The following is a 21,688-nucleotide window of genomic DNA, read 5'->3' on the forward strand; positions in this document are numbered from 1 at the left end:
AACTGCTTGGGAGAGAATTAGTTCTTGCCTAGCACCTAAGTCAGCTTAAGCTCTAGAGACAGCTAGCTTTGTGAAAGATATCAATATTGCTCTTATATATTTTGTGTCAGATATGATAAGAAATATGCACATTTTTCTCTATATAGCTTGCTATACTGGCTTCTTATTAAACCAACTCCAAGCACATGTCTATAAGACAACTAAAATGAGCTTCAAAGCCTTAACATGTGCAACCTAGACTGAAAATATGCACCATGTAGTCAATCCAACTCAAGAAATCATCAATAGCATCGGAACGGTACGGTGAGTTTTTGAATTTCCGCGCCCGAAGGCGTAGGAAATTCTTTAATACCGTCGTTTTTTTCTTTCGGAGCATTTTTTGAGAAAAAATCGACCCTGGGATTTCACGTTCTTCTGAGAGGAGGATAGTATTGGTATTACCGACTAACTAACTAACCCTGTCCCAAATGGTCAAATGCAACGTCACAGATTTAAACTTCGTACCCACAAGCTCCCAAGTACTGGGAAGTCATCCAAATGACGTTCCAGGCCGAAATTGGTATTTGTTTTCGACAAAATTTGGCACAGTTAACAAAAAAAGTATGCTGAGCATAATGGTGACATCATAATTTTGATTTTTGTCACCTAAATGTCATTTTAGGCCAAAAATTGGTCCAATAATCAAAACTACTTTATTTTAAACAAAATTTGGCACAGTTAACAAATGAAGTATGCTGAACATGATGGTGACATCAAAATTTTGATTTCTTGTTACCTAAATGCCATTTTAGGCCAAAATTGGTCCAAAAATTAAAACTACTTCATTTTTGACAACATTTGGCACAGTTAACAAATAAAGTATGCTGAAAGTGATCATGATACAAAAGTTTGATTTTTTTTGTCAACTAAATGCCGTTTTTTGTCAACTAAATGCCCATAAACGTTTCAAACACAAGACTTTCAACCATTAGGCTGTATTTTTTGTTAGAAATTTCTTAGCAATTTCTTTTAAAATGTGAGTTTATTATGACAGGTTTCGTTTTGTTTGCGTTTGTTGTATGATATGTCACTTGTGTGCTTTATCTTCAGAGCTTCATGCACCAAACCTCTCCGAATGTTTGGCACGTAGCAGGTTGTCATTAAATATTTTGGTAGCGAGCGGAAATTCTTAGAGCCCCCAGGGCTTCTTGTTTTTTTTTAATCCGTGAAACGGCGCAAAAAAAATAAAATAATATTGCACTTTTGGCCAGCGGCTTGCCCTTGTAAAAAGCAATTTTAAGTAAGAAAAATACTCACCCGATTCAGGTAAGTCTTTCCCCCGATCGGGTGGTTGCGCACTCACTCGATCGGGTGATTTTACCCTGATCGGGGGGGACAGTCTCCCGATCGGGCAAAGATCCCGTACTGCTTATATATTTTAAAAAACTAGTCGTTAGCCCGTGGAAAAATCCACGGGTTCGCCCGTCCTTTTTATACCACATTGCGTGCATCTCGCTACCTGCGCAGCTAAGCTACCATTTTGCTTGACAGACAGACGGACGGACGGACGGACAGACAGACAGACGTATACGGGTATTATAATATAGATTTAGCTATATCTAAACCTTCCCCGAATTTTATTTATTTTCTTTGATGTGTCGCAACAATTTCTTAACTTTTTTAAAGAAAATAAATGTATTTTCTAAATCCTCACATAAAAATTGATAAATCGTGAAATTTTCATATTCATACATCAAACAAACAACCTGCTACAGCAGGTTTTTCAATTTTGTACTAATTAACCTTTGCTCTTTGTACACGTCGAAAATTAAGAAGGCTTAGACCGTAACAACGATACCTCCAAAACAGCACTTTCCCATGTCGGATTAAGTTAAAAATTTATACACACACCAATTTACTGATGCTGAATATGATGTCTCGCCGTCCTTGTATCAAAAAGAGAGAAAAGAGCCCTGGGATCGAGGTTGGATGGTAATGTCAAAACATCAAAATTCCAAACACAGTAAAGACTTTTCATATGAATAGTAATTTTATTCATTTAATTGAAGGAAAAAACTGTTTTAAATCTAAAATTTTTAAGTAAATCTGAGAAAACAAACATAGAAATACACCTTTACGATAATTCGGAAAAACTAACACTCCATCGCAGAATATTTTGCGATCGGGGAGGAGGTAAACATATCACTTTTATAAGAGTTTAAAAACGCGTTATTTCGTGATAACTTTTCTTGTCGCGTTTTGTTTGTAATGAAAAGTACACAAGAGTTGCATCTTGTTATTATTAACGTTTCCTGAAAATTTGCAAGAAATTGATAGAAGGAAGTTAAAAAACTGGAGAAAACACGCTTTCGTCTTCATCAAACTCTCACAAAATCACGTTTTTTAGCTCCTTTCGTTCGATATTGTAAAACGATGGAGAGCCGTAGGAACGCGTGTACTATTGAATTATCGTAAAGGTTTATTGACGTGCACGGCTACCTACTACAAAACATACTGCGTAGTATGCTGAGGGTGAATATCGTAATTTGATCGCGGCATTAAATTTTGTAATTGGAGATTAAGTAATTTTTGTGAGTTTGTATCTTGGAGAATATTTCTCAAGAGCTTAATCACGAATTTTGAGAAAAACTGCGACATTATTACTTTTATATTTTCATGATAACATTGAATTTGCTGCATCTTTACCAATATTTAAGAGAGTTAGACCCCGTTTACACGCATTTTTTCATGCCGGCATGAAACTCCTGCCGGCATGAGTTCATTTCGGTGTCTTAAGGTTTCGCAAAAGTTGTGTAATGCAAAACAAGCTAGTATAGCATTTGGAACATGTTTCACTTGCAGATCCATAGCGCGATTTAAAATTCTCCACCTAGCTTTAAGCCTTCCAAATGCGCATTCTATTTGGTTACGGGCGGAGCGTAACATTTGATTGAATATGACTTGTTCATTCGATATGCAATGATCGAACTCCTTCATCACATGTGGTAAAAGAGGGTATGCAGGATCTCCCAAAAGCAACTGTGGCACGGATTCACCATCCTCTACGATCTCCTTGTAAAATAATTTAAACTCTCCATTAAGATACTTTTCCTGAACCGTGCAGTTAGCAAAAACTCTAGCATCATGAACACTGCCTGGCCATTTAATTTCGACATTCGTGAATTGTCCATTCGCATCGCATATTGCTTGACAATTGATCGAGTAATACATCTTGTAGGAAAAGTAATCATGAGAGTTTTCTGAGGGTTGTTTTATTGGGATGTGTGTGCCATCAACACAACCAATCACCTGAGGGAATCCAAATCGTTTTAGGAAGTTACTGGAAATCTTTTCCACATCAGCCTTTTCCACTGGGAATTTTATCAACAAAGAAGCGATATCTTTCGCTAATATGCCACATATTTCATGTACAACAACACTTGTCGTACTTTTTGCTATGCCAAATGTATTGCCAATCATCAAAAGAGAACCTTGGTCCTTCAAGTAATAAAGCGTAATAGCTAGTCGTTTTTCTAGCGGAATTACGTCTTTGCGGACTTGTGAAGACCTTTCCTTTGCGTAAGGTCTAATTAATTCGACAAGTTTCATAAATTGTTGTTTTGTCATTCTGAAGTTTTGTAACCAAGTATCGTCACACATGTTACCAACAATGTGCAAGTTATCCCACCATTTATCAGTTCTTCCAGGTTTAATCCAGCATTTTCTCTTGCTTCTAACATATCTAAAAAATGAGTAGTTGTGCAGGAAACGAAAAAGAATAATAAAAATCCACAGCAAAACAATATAAATATTTACCTCAACCTTGCACGTCTGTACCTCGACAATGCTGTATTTCTCTCCATAACTGCTTGATATCTCAAATTGTTGAGCCTCCTCTGTTCTTGTAAAAATTTCAATACCAAAATACTTAGTAGTTGTAACAACGTTGAAGAACTCACGAGAACTGCATTCAAGGCTGAAAAAAGCGCAAGCTGTCTTTTGTTGGAAGCCATGTTTAAAATGAATCTGTGGGATGAAAGTTCATAATTCAGCATGTATTTGAGAATGGTTTTCATTTCATGCCGGCATGAAATGAAACTCATTTCATGCCGGCAGGAACGCTCTGTGTGAACCAAAAAATTTTCATGACGGCATGAAATTTCATGCCGGCATGAGTTTCATGTCGGGTACGTGTAAACAGCCCCTTAGTTAGGTATTCTTTTTAAGAATAGCTATTGTCATGCTGGGTAACTTAGGCCAAATAATGCCATTGATTTCAAACCAGTTGTTTATACAACAAGCAATATATATGACACATGTCGATTGGACATCAGGATTTATGCTGATATGATCGATACGTGGAGGAATTTCACAAGAATATCGTATTTGCTTTACCATGCGTGACCTCACAAAGTCATAATGGTGTTCACAGTAACGATGTAAGAAGTATATAATTCGATTTGATGTTGTGTTTTTATAGACGATCAGAAAATCCACTTACGCAGGTCTGTCTCTGAATTTTCACCTGTTGCCTCTATCCATGATTATGAATTTTTTTACACACAGTTTTGTAATGTCTACTATAGCTATATAGCTAGACTACTAGCTACACAAGATGATGGATGTGCATACTTTACATGGCTCTAAACATCACATATATCCAGAGATGTACCCTGTCTAATATTTCCAGGAGGGATCATGGCTTAGATGGGGACATTTTATACCACGCGATGTCCTCATCCTAGTTTATCATGCTATTTTTCATTCTCATCTACTTTATTGTTCTCAAATCTGGGGTCAACCTACTAGTGCTTCTGTAAAACAGATTTATACACTTCCAAACTGGGCTATTCGTTTAATGTCTTTTGTCAATAGATACACGTGTGCTACTATTCTCTATGCAAATCCTAATATACTTAAATTTTCTGAAACTGTAATATGAATAATGTTATGTTCTTCTTCTACTCAAGTTCTATAAAAAGACGCTTCCTGAACCTATTTGCTCTACATATGCATTGACTTCACTCACCCCCCCCCCCCCCCCCCCCGCACCACACAAGCACAATCTAATGGTATTATAAAAAGTACCTTCTCACACCACCAATCTATTTGGTACTAAATCAATTCGTCATCAAGCTATTTTATCATAGAACTCCCTTCAAACACTTATGCCACACATTAAATTCTTAGATGCCTCATCTTGTATGCTCAAAGATAGCCTCCATAATCATATTCTTGCATCCTACTATATATAGATAAGATTTGTCTCACACTATATAGATTCTAGTTTTGTCTCTGTTTGTCCCTGTAACCTAGTGTTTTTCTAGGCTTGTGCCTGTTTGTTTCCGTTCCACGGTGACCATCATACCCCTAGCTCTTAGCTATCATTGTAGCCTCCCTCCAACATTTTCAGCTATGTTTACTATATAAACTTGTATTCTTATGCCTAGGCCTATATACAGTACTGGAATCAGGACACCTAACATCGCGAGCGCGTATCATGCGCGACACGAATGATCCGCGATCTTATCGTGACCATTGCGATTGTCACTATTAATCGTGATTGTCTTGATGGATCGTGAATAACATTAAAAATATTAAACAATAAATGTGTATAGCTAATCTTGTGTCTTTGTTTTGTTTCTTTACATTTAAAAATTCTTTTGCAACTTGTATTTTTATTAGAAATTGGATTTTAGAAATAAGGTGACTCCAACTTAATTACTTGTTCTACGGGCGAAGTAGATAGTAGTTTACGGTCTGTCAGTCGGCAAAATAAACATTATTTTATTGAGAATGTATAAGTGGTCGGAACAACAATAAATAAAAAAATACCAACGGAGGAGGGTGTTACAACAAGCATATTTTTCTTTATGTTTTGCTTATATTAGCCAATGTTAAATTAGCGAATGTCCGATTTAATGAAAGTTCATGGAAAATAAGAATGTATATATGGTCGGAACGACAACAAAAAATAATAATAAAAAATAACGGAGGAGGGTTTAACGACAACCGTTTTCTATGTATTTTTGCACAACGCACGCTGTTTATATTTTTATGTTGCGAAGGAAAAATAATAATTTGTCTCACTAAAAAAATGTAACTAGTACTCAAGATGAAAAGATAAAAATACTTGCATGCTAAAAAATTTGTTTTCAAAAGTTATGCAGCAAGTTTTTTTCCTGTTGTTTTGAAAGTTATACAGCAAGAATTATTCTTGTGATGTTTCGAAAGTTATACAGCAAGTTATTATTTTACTATTTAAAATAATAAAACACAAAATTTATTTTAATAAAAAAGTTAAGTGTTCTTTTAATGTTTTTTGCGCAGTCTTATAAGAAAATTAAAATTTAAGTGTAAAAAAGTATCACAGACTATAGTTTAGTTGACAATATTTAAAGTCTTTCGCAACATTAAAATTTTTTATTTATATTCTTAAGGGAGGAGGGTGTTAGGACATGCGTATTTTACGTTGTTTTAATTATTTTTCAAATATCATTGAAAAAGATTTAATGATATTTATTATTTTTCCTAAATGATATCGACTAAGAAATTTAAGATTTTTTCAAACAACGTAATTTTAAACATATTAATCATAACAAAGGAGGGTGTTACAACATTCATAATCTTTTTTTCACAAGCTGGGATAAGAAAACGTTTTTGTTGTTGATATTTCTATTATTTTTTTTATTGTGAAAGTTAGGGTTAGGCGGGCCCGTAGGAGAACTAAATAAGTTAGAGTCTAAACAAGAAAAAAGCTTACAGCAACTGAAAATTTTTTGATTTAAAAACTAACAAAAAACAATTATTCATATTTAATTGCGTTATTCTCTCATGACAATAATTACGTGATGTTTAAAGATGTATCATGACAATCGTGATATGGATTGCGACCCCACGGTGGATCGCGACTTTCACGATGTTAAAAAATTTTATTATCACGACAGCATCGTGAATCGTGCGCAACGAGCATGATACGCGATCCATGATGTTAGGTGTTCTGGTTCCAGTACTGTATACACAAGATTCACTGTAGATTGTTGGTAAAAATATATATTCTACTTTCTTCTATAGAATTCTGTTGTTTACATTTTCAGCAGTAAGCTCTTTCGGCTTTGGGATTTGCTTGGAAGGAAAAAAGATGGTAAAGTAATTATCAGTCCATTTCTTCACACAAAGGCATTCTTTTTAGAACTTTTAATGAATTCATATAAATCAGAAGGCATCAACCTACACTCAATAAGAAATCTACAGTAAAAGACCTTTCTTCACCAACCCTAGCATCTTTTTTCCTGCCACTCAAATGCCAGAGCCAAGGAGCTTACCGCTGAAAAGTAAACAAATGACATCACACTGGAATTCATCTATGATAGTCTATAATATGACATTTGGCGATTTATTTTTTCTAATTAGGCTATCAACATGGTTTTTGCTGCCTATCGTTGTTCTGTTGAATAGTCACAACAATTTTTTAGCTAAAAACATTCTATAAAACCTTTTGATAGCCCAAATATATATTTCTTTATTATTTGAGCTGTCAGAAGATAAGTACCGCTTGAATGTAACTTTACATGTACGTGACTTTTACAACCTCATGTAACGATCTTATGTCTACATAAAGAACCTTTACATATCTTTTGTTTACACACAAACTTAATTGCTTTCTATTGTTATCGTCATGCACGAGTCATAACAATAAGATTTGATGAATCCTTTTGTTGTCACATGTACCGTACATGTTATTGTTTAAAACTGTTAAAGATCATGAAGGCTATTGAAATATATTACTTAAGAAAAATGAACGAACACAATGCGTTAAAGTTAAATCATTATATATGTGTATTGATTCATTCTTAAATTTGTAAAACGAGATCTAAAAAAGCATTTCTATCATCGCTTTTCCTTCTTAAACTTTTCAAATGCGATCTAGAAAAGCTTTTTATCACCACTTTTCGTTCTTAGAGTGAGCATCTGGACATTAAAAACAGTGTTTTTATTTTGTTTGTTTCATTTTCCTGGAGGCCAATTGTAATTTTTGTCGAAACGCTAACTTTTGTAAGAAAATTGTTTGTTGTGATTTTTTAAAAGTTATGTATAATTTATGTGTGACATATAACATTTATCTTTGTGTGAAAAGAAATAAAATTGCATGCACGCTTTCGTAAAACACGAGCATCAGCGAAAACATAATATTTATAAACGAATGATTAAACATTAATGTTTGTTAGTAAAAACAATGAAGAGTTAAATCTTTGTTACATTATATTTTTCTTTAGTTGATCTCTTGACGATTATAGCAATTAAATACAACAATGGGACACAGGTAGTTCACATGAGCTAATTAAATTTCTCGAACAGGACATGAACTCTATTGTTTTCAACATGCAAAAATAGCTCATGTATTTAATAATAGGTTAACAATAACAACAAAACTTCTAACTATCGCGTACATGTAAAGTTACATTCGAGCGGTACTGTATAGCGTTTAGTATGTTTTGATTAAAAATTGAGTTACGCCTCCTTTCTTTTACGGCCGCATTTGCTTCTGGAAAATATTAAATTTCCTGCACTGCATATTTTCAACATGGCTGCCCAATAATAGCCGATCCTAAGGCTTGACGTAAACTATGAAAAATTTTGCTCAAACAAAGATGATCTAATGAGGAACCAACCTCAGAAAAAAGATAACCATGTCTATTCACAAAGTTGCCCGAACTCGCCCTTATATATGCGGGCCTTTGCGGCTTATCGGCACCCTTGGAAACTGTAAAAAAAGAAAATGAATCTCCTAAATTAAAGATGATCTACTAACTAGTCTATGAAAAATCTCCTAAAGTGCTATCCTAATTTGGCGTGATAGTCCAATTTGTAGTTGTCCCTCACTGAGTGCAACATCCAATGACCCACAAAGTGTCCCATCTCCCCAATTTCCTTCAGATTGCTTGGGTTAACTTGTGGTTTTGTTAACATTCACTCATCCATATTAAATCGCTGTTAGCTATGTTATATAGCTAGCTTGCTTCTTAGCTTATCTGATCTCTTTCTGTGTCTCAATAGACTAGTGTTACGCATTTACCTGAACAGACCCAGTCAGGGATTAAACTAAAACCTTCCAATGCTCTGTTTGGTTTTTTTCACCTTATTTAGAGGGCCATGCGCAGCCAACTTTAGTGTACTTTGTTTATATTGGTAATATTATCGTTTCGTTTTTATTGATATTTAGAATTATATACTAACTTAGAGAATTTGTTCCATATACTCGGCACGAAATATGAAATCAAACTCTTAATAATGGCAAGAATCAGTGCATTTTCACTATCCAATACGAAATACATAATTGCAATTCCTCTGCTACTCTTTTTAGCATTCGTCATAGGTATGTACTCTTTGTTGTTTGTTTTGTGTTACCTTCAAAATACAATTTAGTTTTATGAGCTATTAAATATACTTTATAATAATTGAGTGCAAAATCAACTTAAGGTACCAATAAACATTTATAAAAAAATAAATTTTTTTTATTCAAATTATGTTTAAATGCAAATATATTGTTTTTTACTTTTGATTATTTTGGGTCAAACAAAGCATTCTTTTGGCACCACATTTAATATAAAATACAAACTGAACAAAGTTACTTCTTTCTTCTAGTGCTTTGCTTTCCTGCTGTTAAAAAGTCAGAAAATTTATCTGCTAACATTTCAAGGTATTCATTAATAATTTTTTAAGACTTCAGAAACAGACTTCAGTAACTAAAGCAGTGTTTACATTGTCTGGTTTGAAATTAGACTTCTCTTTTTATGGCAACAATGACAATATGACACTGACAAGTAGGAGTACTTTTAATTTTGTTTATTATCCTATTATCCTTGAAGTTATCAGATTTTTACCTTCGTCTGATGTTGTGGCAATATATATAATTTTCTTCAATAATTTATAGTTTGAAAATATGCAGCAGAGTTTGACTCTAGTGTTGCTTCTTGTGTTCAATGCCACATCTCCCACCTGGTTATTCAAATGTTAATATTAATAATTTACTGAAAAGTTGTGTCACGGTTACAGACATCGATAAATTTTTCAACGGATTTTACCTCACTATTATCAATTCTGCTTACTAGTCCATGCATTTTAATCCACTTTTTAGACTTTCCTCATCTGTTCAAGCATTACTACTTCGTCAAATCACGGAACTAAACAGTAAGGTAAGAAAAATCATTTTTTACAGTGTTAGCTCATTCCAATTCGAGTCTGCATTCAGTAACTATTGATACCAATGCTGACATGTTAGAAAGTCAGTAGGTATTACAATGATATTTTGCATTGAAGATTTAAAACTGAGATAAACACGTTATTATTCTGTCTAATAGAATTTTACTATGTGGTTTAAAATTCTCAAAAATTGAGGGAAATCAGCTGGACAACCTAAATATTTTGTGCTAGGATTAGTACCACCTTGTGATTCATTTTGTATAATGTAATGGTATTTTTAACAGCTTAAACTCTTGGTTCAGGTTATATCACCCCTGGAAGACAGAATTGCTGCTTTGGAAAAGTCGTAAGTAAAAGTTATCAAGCAATAACATACAAGGTTAAAGTGTGATATAAAGGGCAGAACTCCAATATTTTAATTTTGTGCATTTTAATATTCCCAAGTATAAAAAAAGATGTATTTCAGTACTGCACAAGTATTTAATGTTGCTAAAAACAACCACTGTTTACACACCACAAAAGTTAAAATGCTAAAGCAAGGTAAAAAAAAGTATAAATCATCCCATCTTTTAACCGTTAAAATTACTCGGAGTTATTTTTTTATCATGTATATAGCTGGACATATTTAAAAAAATCCTTTTTTCTAAAATGCAAGTTTTGCAGTTATTATTTCGTTATTATTAAAGTTATTATTAAAGTTCCTATTTCATTTTTAGGAATAAAAATTACCCAAAAGTTAAATCCCTGGCTGAAAAAGATCGTAAGCGCATATTGGTAAGCAAAGCTTTCTGTACATTATTCTCTGACTAGACACTTATATACTACTTTCAAAGTAAAACTGGATGGGAGTAAGTTATTTACTGGGTTCAAATTAAAAATGTTTTAAGTTTTATTGGGTTATTGGATAGTGAGTGCCTGTGGCAAATTGGTTCAGATTTTAAACATTCTAGAGAACTTGAATTTATTGAAACATACCTCCTAATAACTTACTCATGCAAGTCACCTTGATTTTTTATATTTTTGTGATTTCGGATTGTGGTAAAAACCACAGAATACATAAAATTTAGTTCCCGCAAGAAATTGTTCTCTTACGCACTTAGATCTTAGTTGCGATATATTTTGAGATATCTATATTCGAATTTGCTTTGGATCAGTCTTTTTGTAATACTACCAGAGTATTGTAAAATTTGCTGTCGGTCTGTGAGCCAAAGATGGTAGCTAAAATTCCTATAATTTTTTTCAACAAATGAATTTCTTTTGCACTGGTTTACGACTAGATTTATTTTGTATTATATGACACATTTGGTCATTTTTTTTTCTTTTTATACTTTACTTTTTGATGTTTTAGATAACTGGAGGTGCAGGTTTTGTTGGTTGTCATTTAACGGATGCGTTAATGTTAGCTGGTCATGAAGTGACAGTTGTGGACAATTTTTTCACCGGAAGAAAAAGTAACCTTGAACAATGGTATGTAATAATCAAGAACGATTTTGACGTTCGATTTTATTAAAACAAAATAAAAAGAATGTGTAAATAATGTGCATGATTGATAATAAAAACAATTATGCTAAGCAAATATTTTCATTCGAAAATCTATGAAAAGAAAAAGGTAAAGAATGGAATGGAACGGTCTTAATAAAAGGGAATATTTAGTTTGACGTTTAGACTTCATAAGAAGGGATTTGTAGGAAAGTTTTTTAACAAAATGATATAACTTAGTCATTCTTTCGGAAGTCATTAGATTTATTTGCAGATTATATTTAAACCTGTTTCAAACCCTGAAATAATAAAAGTAATAAATAATAAATAATAAACATTCCCAAATTTATACTTTAACTTAGATTGTGTTTTGATTAGAACTGTCCAGTGTTTAAAATTAACAAAACTTAATTTTCAGGGTTGGTCATGAGAACTTTGAACTTATAAATCACGATGTTGTTGAACCATTGTACATAGAAGGTATGCACCAAACACACTATATTTGGAACTATTTGTACTATGCTGGCAGTTAAGAAGTTTTTTTTTTATCATTTTAAGTGGACCAAATCTACCATCTTGCATCACCAGCTTCTCCGCCTCATTACATGTACAACCCAATCAAGGTATGTAAACAATCCAATCAAGTATGTAAGCTTTTATTTAAACTAAAAAGTACAGTCACATACACTTATTAAATAAAAAAACTTTGGAACCAGACAGGCAGGACAGGATGTATTGTCAAGAATGTGTGGAGGTGTTGCACCATACTTAATTATGGCACTTGGATACGTAAATTGCAAATCGAATTTACTTAAACAGTTAATTTTCAATGCATATTCTTTGGTTGAGAAAGTGAACAAGGTGATTTTTCGTATAGAAGAATTAAGACTCAGTGTGAAATGCAAACTATATAATTGAAGTAGTTCTAGGCAGGCACAAAAAAATAAATAGATTTCAATTTTTTGTTTATGGCAAATGTTTAAAGGAAACTGTGTGAGAGTTAGCTTTTAAGAGGTTAAATTCCGCCAAATTTTAAGGTGAATCTGTTTAAACTGGTTTTGGTGCTCCATATCATATTTGTGCCTGTGAGAAAATCTCCTGACAATTTCTTAAAACGCCCATATTATAATCGGTTTGTTTTCTGCTGGCTGACTTTGTGTTTGATCTCATAATCCGACTCTATTTTAGACCATAAAAACAAATGCGATTGGAACTTTGAATATGCTTGGTAAGCTTTTTTGTTAAAAAGATAATAAACCAAGTCACTATGCTTCCTTTACTGTAGTGATGAGTGATAACTGCTACCGAAATAAGTGATCTCAACCTAATTGTCAGTATCGTAATCGTAGGGTTAGCAAAAAGAGTTCATGCCAGATTGTTGCTAGCATCTACATCGGAAGTGTATGGAGGTAGTGTATTTTAATGGTGTAACTATAATTCTTTGAAGTGATTTGCAGAGTGTTGTGGGTGCTATGATTGTTGATTTCTGGAACAACTAACTTAATGGGTAACTTATGGTTAACCAAGATCTCTGATGGCTTTTGAGCAATATACTTTTTACGCCTTCACGCTAGAGTATTTCATGTTTGTCGAGCCTAGGTTTTTTTAAAAAAATTGCGTACACGGTCTTCCTATATTAAAATTAGAGAAATTTAAGGTGAGCTTTTTGGAAACATACATTTCAACTATTTGTTTTCAATTTTTGCCCTTGCAGATCTTAGCCTTTTAAATTTTACGGGTTTCTTATCTTGGTGCATACAATTACCTTTTTAGACCCTGAAGTTCATCCTCAACCCGAGACCTATTGGGGACACGTTAACACAATTGGATCACGTGCTTGTTACGATGAAGGAAAACGCGTGGCAGAAACTATGTGTTACGCTTACGCGAAACAGGTGATATTGTTAAAATTATGTTTTTTGTATTAAAATTTGTATTTATGTTTCATTGTTCCAATATGATAACTCGTTTTCTTTAAAGTGTCTACAGGGTGATTAATTCATTACAAATTCAAAAAAAATCAGGTTATGCGGCATGTCCGCTGAAAGGGTTTATTTTTAGAATTAATTTGAAGTGGGTGTTATTTTAAACAAAATTTTACACTTAATCCGAACCAATTTTCTCTTAGGTTAAATTTTTTGCTGAGAATTATTTTTTTAAAAATCTCGATCTCTTTAGTAAAAAAATGGAATACGTTTTCATATTAAGTTTAAATTGCTTTTTTTTGCAATAATAATTTATGGTGAATGTTGTCCTTTAGTGGACGTTTAACTTGATGGCGATGCTGTGTGAAAAAAACAGTAATCAGTGCATTACATGTGTTATTAAGCAGCGCAATGGTGTAACCTTAGACTTACTTTCTAGGAGCGAGTACAAGTCCGTGTTGCAAGAATATTCAACACATATGGTCCTAAGATGCATATGAATGATGGTATGTGGATTTCTTTGAGACGTGTGGCCACTTGTTTTGCAGCTCTTTAATATATGTCGAAAATTTTTTTTTTAGGTCGGGTGGTTAGCAACTTTGTTCTTCAAGCTCTGCAAAATGAACCTATTACAGTATGGAGTCCTTTTTAATATATTTTGCCATTATATTTTATTTTTCTGTCTCTCTGTCTGTCTGTCCGCAAAAAAAAAACACGTCGTGCTACAAGCACACAAAATAGCGTATAATTTAAAGATATGCGACCCCGTGCAATTTTCCAGAGGTTACCAACTATTCTTATATATTTGCAGCAATTAACAAGTATTCGTATGTGTATGTTGTTGTATAGTACGTGCTTGTGTGCATGTATGTGTTTTAAAATCCATCAAGATTGCTTGTTTTAGATTTACGGTTCTGGTAAACAAACAAGATCGTTCCAATATGTCAGGTATGTCAAACAATGATTTCTCTAAGTAATAGCAAAGTATAAAAAATACATTTTTTTAAGAAAATAACACAAGCATGTATTCTAAGTCATTGCACGACTGCGATCATTTCGACATAAGTTCTAAGCATGGCGTGAGTAGCATATGATTGCCCCCTCCCCCCCTGCGTCATCTGTTGTTTTTCGGTTTGTAATAAGGTGAAACATAATGCCAATTAACAGAGTTTGTTATCCTTTAAATTCTCTGATTTTTAGCGATCTTGTGAATGGTTTAATTCTCTTGATGAACAGTAACATGTCACTCCCAGTTAATATTGTGAGTAGTTTTTTTTTCGTGTTTGATATAATGTATTTACGGTTTATAAAGAGGCAAAATAATTATAGTAAATGACTGTAAGGGCTTATGATTATTATATGTTGAATATAGAATGGCCTAGCAAGGATTTATTAGTATTTATATATTAAAAATATTTTCGTGAGTCTTCAGTCAATTAAAAAATATTTATTACACACCTTTTTTTAAATGAAAGTCGGTCTAACTCCCAGTATTTGCATTAAAGGAATTTAGGGATTTTTAACCAATGGTTGAAAATCTGCTGTTTTAATTTTCCTTAATTCTCACAAAAGTAGATATTCGCAAAAAATCTCAAAAATTGCAAGATGTTGAACGCCTAGATAAGATCAAAAACGTCACGTGCTTCGCTATTGTAGCATCTTTATAATCAGATAGGAACTAATCAAAATGGAAACTTTTATAGTATTTTTTCCACTAAATGAACTTATTGTGTGGAGGCATGCATAAAAACTGCGAAATACTAAAATTCGGTGCATAGAGACTTCCTTAAATTACATTTTCTTTCCTTTCCCCCATTTAATTTCTAGTTACAAAATATTTTTCACACCTGAATTCAATGAAATAGTTTTCCTTCAGTGGTTTCTGATGACATGTACGCGTGACTTAAGATTAACGCTAATCTGTTGTAGGGTAATCCTGAAGAGCATACAATCGAAGAGTTTGCACAACTTATTAAAAAGCTTGTCGGTAAGTGCTAGATACAAATAACTTCCTGCTAACTAGTGTCAATTACTACGTTCTTATGAAAGTGTGCGTGTGCTTACATATTACTGCACGTAGTGTAGTGGGCTTGTCTGCGGCTACCAGTTGAGGGGACTGCAGATCGAATTATATTACTGACGCGCAAAGTTGCTATAATTTGATTACACTGTATATACTTTCCGATATATACGTTCTCTAGGTAGCAGGTCGAAAATTGTGTTCAAGCCGGAACAAGAGGATGATCCACAACGGAGGAGACCGGATATAAACAGAGCGTATGATCATCTCAGATGGAAACCCAAGGTAGTTCGTGTTTGAATACCTTACCCAGGTGTTTTGCATTGATTTTTAATTTTAAGGACCAAGTTCAAATGTCAAAGAGAGATGGGTAAGGTTGTGGGCATGGTAACTGGAGGGTTGGGTTGGCTGCGAAGGTAAGCAACTAACTGACATTTGGTAATTTTTTAAAGTTTTAAAGTTGCTTTATCTGAGCTCGTTTTTAAATTTTTCTATGCTTGTAAAAACATTACATACATTCCAGGGTGAAAGGAAGCTGTGGGGGTTAACGTTTAAAATTTTATGAACCAAAAAATGAAGACTGAATATTTACACGGCCACATAACCCTTACATATGTGGACAACGGTCGGTGTAATTCGCAGGACTTTTTTTAGGTTGCGTTGTTTGATGGATTAAACAAAACGATTGAATATTTCCAAAAAGAATTGCAAAAGGGTTTAATCAGCGAAAACAAAAATTTATAAACAGACACTTTTGTATGTTGCATATAAACACTGCTCCACCATGATCATATCGTATTATGCTAAACCTCCTATACACGTCACACCCAGAATTAAGCTAAACTATTTTTATCTAGAATGGTCTCATTTTGAACCAGAGTTTAGATTCGTTTTTTTTGGAGATTTCTCTTCATATAGCGTCTTCAATCGGCATAGCAGCGTCATTATACAAGTTTCTGTATCCTTTACTGGTATTTGATAACAAAATGCTTAAATTTGTTTTTTTTAAAAAAAAATGGAGTAGAATTTGTATTTTTAACAAATTTATTATGTAATGTTTTATGAATTTAAATTTTAAATTTATCTGTTAGGAAGCCAAACTCTTCCAGTAAGTTATTTCACAAAACTGTTGCACCCTTTAAGTGATCAGAGCGTGATATCTTCGATTGCGACAAAAGATTATGACAACAAAAGCTAGCAAAACTCCATTGCGACAAGTTACAAATATCACTAAGTGGGAATCAGCCTTAGCGCGTACCTTGTCGGCTCTTGTTACACCAGTCCGTTTTAGCTTTCTGTTGTAAATATTCACGCCCCAAGTGTCTCACGTCAGGCTCCCCCTTTTAAAAATTAACCCTCATGTCCAAAGGACCAGCATGGTATCTAATATTTATTTATGAAGAAAACCTTCGGAAATTTATTCTATATGTCAAGCAGTTTCAAATACACCTTTCCCGAGACCATGAGTAATACTTTTTTTTAACTCGTAAAATATGAATACCATATTTGAATTCAGCATAGTTTGTTTAATTTATGTAAAAAAGTTTAACTTGATACGCCAACAGAAAGTGGTATTTTGAGGAGATATATATCACAGTTAAAGTCTTCTTAATGCTCAAGTTACCATGTCCCGTCTCGTTTTCAAAAAGAGGTTGGACATTCCACAAATCTTTAAATTAGAATAGCAGGTTGTTTACTTGCTGCATTGTTTCGAAATTTTCTTTGTTTATGACATTTTTGATAAGAAATTCAAATCTGTTGTCCGTTTTTCATAAAACTTAACAGAAAAAGTTGCGGCACATCAAAAGAATAAGTCTCGGGAAAGGTGTATTGATCGTGAGTCCACCAAATTTGACTTTGGTACCTCGTGACAAGAAAATTTATTTGTTATTTAAGGAGATAATTTATATATGAAGTTTATGAATTTATTAAATAAGAATATATTTATTATATACTTGTCATTTTTGTGGGTTTTTTTTTTCATTTGCAGAAGTTGCGTAATTACCCCGCATGTAATCGTACCACTTGTATCACTTTGTCATGTATTATCGTTAACATATCACATCATGGTTTATCGTCACGTAGGTTTTTATTTGTACCTAACCTTCTCTTTTGTAATAGTTGAAAAGGCCTGGGACGAAGTCGATTTGTTTAACCCAGTCTTGCGAAAATGAAACATGTTAGAAAGAAACTTCAGCCGGAGGTTTGCAAATTTATCAGTTCGAAATATCTATACATTTTCCTTTGCTGTACCATCGACATTCAAATAATTGCGTAAATTTGTATTTTTCGAAAACCTAAATCTGATTCGTGTTCCCTTATTGTTACAAAATAATTGAACTGTCTTTTACATTAACATCTGAGCTTTCCTTATACTTAAAAGCAAAACCAACAACACCAACCTCTTTCTGAGGCTTGTTTAAACTATGACATTGAGCATCCCCGCCAGCACATCATAACCGTAGAAGACCTCGGCACAAGGTTGCAACAATACCATAACTTGAAATCTTTACCTAAACACTAAGGTTGAACTGAAAAAAACCGTTGGTCATAAAATGGGGATAACGAACATCAATTATTAAATTATTGTCAGTAGAAGCTAGAGTTTTGTCGTTCATCTCGTCAGAGAGGCGAAACGCTTAGTTTTTAGTGAGCCGACCAGGCCGTGGGTTAGTATGCATTTTGATTTAATACCAATAAATATTTGTGTGAAATCCAACTGTGGAGCTGACGGATCCCGCAAAATTGCCTGGATACTTTCAGGGCACGTCCCGAGTTAAACAAACTATATTTGAATGTTAATGTGAAGCCAGATTTATTGAAGTGAAAGAAATAGAAATTTCGGTTGGTTGACAAAAAAGCCTCACACAGTCAATTGCAAGATAATAAGATCGCAGTCTACTTACCCGAGCCATTATATTCTATGTACTGCAACCTCGTCCCCAGGGGTTCTTGTCCTTTTGGTTCTTGTCGTCAAGTGAGCGCTAGTGGCTTTGACATAAACAACAAACCCTGGGGACGAGGATGTGACCACCTAGGGCATGTCTATATTCCCAGAGAATAATCAAAAGCTAAAAAAATTAGCGCACAGGTTTAAAGTCGGCGTGATCATATGATAATGACAAATTAAAATTTTACATTACGATGTCAGTACATCGTAACAAAATCACGAGTTGCATAAAAATCAATCATCTGCTCGCCAGAGTTATATATCACTTACGAAGTATCCCTGCTTTAATGTTCAAATATGGAGTGTCATATATGTCCAAACCGCAATCTAACCTGACGCCGGGCGGGAAATGAAAATATTTCTATAAAAAAAAACACTTTAAACTTATGCCTCATTGTAGACATAAAATGACGTATGAAATATTTCGTACTTGCCAGATTTCGTCTGCCTTTTTCACGAAACAACCCTTGTGTCCATAATCGTGTGTAAGATTGGGTTCGAAGTGGCTTTGTTTTGTCACCATCAAACCAGTCAACACACCTATCAAATTTTGTAAGGCAAAGACAAAAAAAAATAGATGTAACGCTTTGACGTTTTATATAAGTGAGGACTGGAAACAAGCTTGGTCATGTGTGAAATCTCGTGTTTCTGTTATTTGAATTCGGGTAGTATTGATTTCAACAGATGTTTATAAAATCATCTGAATATCATCATTCCAACAGTTTACATTACTCGAACGCTCGAAGTGGTTTACATGACAACTTAAGAAATTGACAATTAATAAACATTCCGTTTTGTTTGTATAAAGAAAAATTTGCACGTCATTTACTCACAGATCCATGTCAACATCATCAAAAGCTCATAGTAAAATGGCGTGGCTTATCTCAATGTTGGTATTGTTCTGTTTTTTTGGATGTGTAGCACCAGAGAAGTGTATCTCTTTGAAGAATGGATGCAGCAATGGTGGGCTTTTCGATAGTTATAAAGCTCTATTTACACCAGCGTGTAATGAACATGACGTCTGCTATTTTTGCGTATGTATATTTTTTGCGTTATTAAAGGACTTTCCTACATGTTAAGTGGTAAAGATGGATGCTAATGTAGCCATTAAAACTCCAAAAACATTTAATAACAAATTATAAACTCCCCGCCCCTGGGCAGGATCATCTGAAATTCCCAACACCCACTTTGTTCTGCATCGTGAAGGATAATGCCAAACCAAGTTTGAGAAAGATTTAAACATACAACATGAATTGTAAATTAACGATACACTGATAGCAAATTTTGTCGATTTTTACTGAAGTTGTTGTTGTTTTTTATATTCTTTTACTATTTTTTTTGTTAATTTTTTTATAAATTTTTTTTATTATTTTTTTTATTATTGTGTGGCGTGTGCAAAAGTTTTTAACGAGAGTTTGATTGAATGCCGAAAGAGTTGTTGTGAGAGCTCACAAAGAGACATCAAATTGCACAGCACACCTGGAGTTTTTTTTTATGAAATAAACTTGAATGAAAAAGAAAAAAAAATGCATGGACAATCTTACAAAGCTTCCATGTCGTGTTCAAACTACGACCTGAAATGATCTTCTTTGCGTACTTTTTCTTCTTTTTTTTTCGTCCTCGTTCATAAACATCCTGGAAAAAATCAATCATTTTAGTAGCAAGTGTTTGCACCATTTTTTTTCAAATACTGTTTACTTTTTGTGTCAACATTCGTCCCCTCCTCTACTTTGACATATTGACAAAGAACACAAAATAAAAACAATCCATAGTGATAAAATAAAAAGCATAATATTGTAAAACATTGTAAGAAAATATTTACAAAAAAATATCCATGTTGTTACATTATATCATATGTACATGGACTTTTTCAAAACATATACAATTTGAAATTTGATTCAACAATGCCATACAAAAAGATACACTAGTTTAACAATAGTGATTACAAAAAGAATCCTCGTGATGTTATAAGATTCCATCAAAATCAGAATTATTACTTTTGCTACATTATGTACCTGTATCAATCCGATTTCCCTGATTTTTTTTGTAGGGTCACTACTTCGACATTTCAAAGATCGATTGTGACAACCGGTTTTATGTAGACATGAAAAGAACGTGCAATCAAAATGGCGGATGGGGTTGCACGACCTATGCTTTCATATACTATTCCGCAACAAGGTTATTCGGGACTCCATTTTACACAGATTTTATGTTTCCAATATGTCGCAAGAAATGCGTGGAAGACATTCTTATAAAAGACCATAAACATTAAGATAACTCCTACGTCAATTCTTTTTACATTTGCTATAAAATGGTAACCATCAAATGCATGTTCACTAGGGAACAAGATACACTGAATTTAAATTGTTTTTGATTGCGCCTTTTAACTTTTCCATCGATTAACGTCTGAGGTTTTTTGAATGATAATACGTCATAGGAATTTTTGTTTTATTGTCATACCAACAAGGTAGGCGAGACATTAAAAATACACTAGAATCCCTTTGGTTGACTTTAGTTATTTAAAAAAAGCAATTTTATCAATTTTGTACTTAGTCCTTGCTTTATTACGTGTTCTTATGATATGCTGTATACGTATGCTACAAAATAATATGGCAATGTACAGTTCATTTGTATTTGTGTTTAATTGTATTATTGGCATGAGTGTTTTCTTGGTTCTTAGTTTTAAAAATGGTGTGTAATTACCCATTCTCGACCCCAGAGCTCTTGGGATAAACTCGAGGTTTTAATCTCAAAGAGCTCTGGGAACGAAAATGGCAACTACCAACCTTATTTGGACAGCCTGAACAACAAGCCCTGGGGACGGGGTGTATTTACGAAAGCGTGGAGCGCGTAGTTAAGATAGGGAAAGGAGTTATTTACTTTCTTATATTTTTAATAATTTTTTGCGTTGATTTAGCTTCGTCAGTTGTAAAACTTTTACCAGTACGTAAGTAATATATCGACGTTGTGCGACTTTTATAAAGACTTTTGTAAACAAATAACTTCAAAAATTAAAGAGAAATTCGATTTTGAACAGTTGATAGAAGAAAAGACTTAAAAAAGCAGTACGAAATTGTAAAGATACAATAAAGGGAACAGGTACATTTTCGACTTCAGAGCTCTTAAAAATAA

General features: G+C 33.5%; 3 protein-coding genes across 7 annotated transcripts; 2 read left to right on the plus strand and 1 right to left on the minus strand.

The window, feature by feature from the left end:
* Positions 1-2,685: 2,685 nt before the first annotated feature.
* Positions 2,686-4,183, minus strand: LOC130636636 (putative nuclease HARBI1). Its single transcript, XM_057446422.1, has 2 exons — positions 3,796-4,183; positions 2,686-3,721 (listed from the first exon to the last, which is right to left on the minus strand). Exons 1-2 carry the CDS (start codon positions 4,080-4,082, stop codon positions 2,701-2,703), a joined length of 1,308 nt encoding a protein of 435 aa, XP_057302405.1. The 5' UTR covers positions 4,083-4,183; the 3' UTR covers positions 2,686-2,700.
* A 232-nt stretch (positions 4,184-4,415) lies between these two features.
* LOC130636638 (UDP-glucuronic acid decarboxylase 1-like) lies at positions 4,416-17,567 on the plus strand. 5 transcript variants are annotated; one of them, XM_057446424.1, is made up of 19 exons: positions 4,416-4,484; positions 9,203-9,355; positions 9,625-9,679; positions 10,118-10,175; positions 10,485-10,528; positions 10,899-10,956; positions 11,531-11,649; positions 12,080-12,141; positions 12,220-12,284; positions 12,850-12,889; positions 13,011-13,070; positions 13,435-13,556; positions 14,026-14,092; positions 14,168-14,220; positions 14,491-14,534; positions 14,787-14,847; positions 15,516-15,573; positions 15,788-15,891; positions 16,261-17,567. In XM_057446424.1, the coding sequence occupies exons 2-19, from the start codon at positions 9,271-9,273 to the stop codon at positions 16,348-16,350; spliced, it is 1,245 nt and encodes a 414-aa protein (XP_057302407.1). In that variant the 5' UTR covers positions 4,416-4,484; positions 9,203-9,270; the 3' UTR covers positions 16,351-17,567. The 5 variants fall into 5 exon arrangements, 4 of the variants coding, with proteins under 4 accessions (XP_057302407.1, XP_057302408.1, XP_057302409.1 ...); XR_008982280.1 differs by lacking the exon at positions 4,416-4,484 and having other exon boundaries at positions 9,176-9,355; positions 15,792-15,919; XM_057446425.1 differs by lacking the exon at positions 4,416-4,484 and having other exon boundaries at positions 9,176-9,355; positions 15,788-15,919.
* Positions 17,568-19,007: 1,440 nt separating this feature from the next.
* LOC130635476 (conodipine-P2-like) lies at positions 19,008-21,214 on the plus strand. Its single transcript, XM_057444810.1, has 2 exons — positions 19,008-19,590; positions 20,607-21,214. The coding sequence occupies exons 1-2, from the start codon at positions 19,396-19,398 to the stop codon at positions 20,826-20,828; spliced, it is 417 nt and encodes a 138-aa protein (XP_057300793.1). The 5' UTR covers positions 19,008-19,395; the 3' UTR covers positions 20,829-21,214.
* Positions 21,215-21,688: the final 474 nt, after the last annotated feature.

Source organism: Hydractinia symbiolongicarpus, chromosome 3 (assembly GCF_029227915.1).
Source record: "Hydractinia symbiolongicarpus strain clone_291-10 chromosome 3, HSymV2.1, whole genome shotgun sequence".
NCBI lineage: Eukaryota > Metazoa > Cnidaria > Hydrozoa > Anthoathecata > Hydractiniidae > Hydractinia > Hydractinia symbiolongicarpus.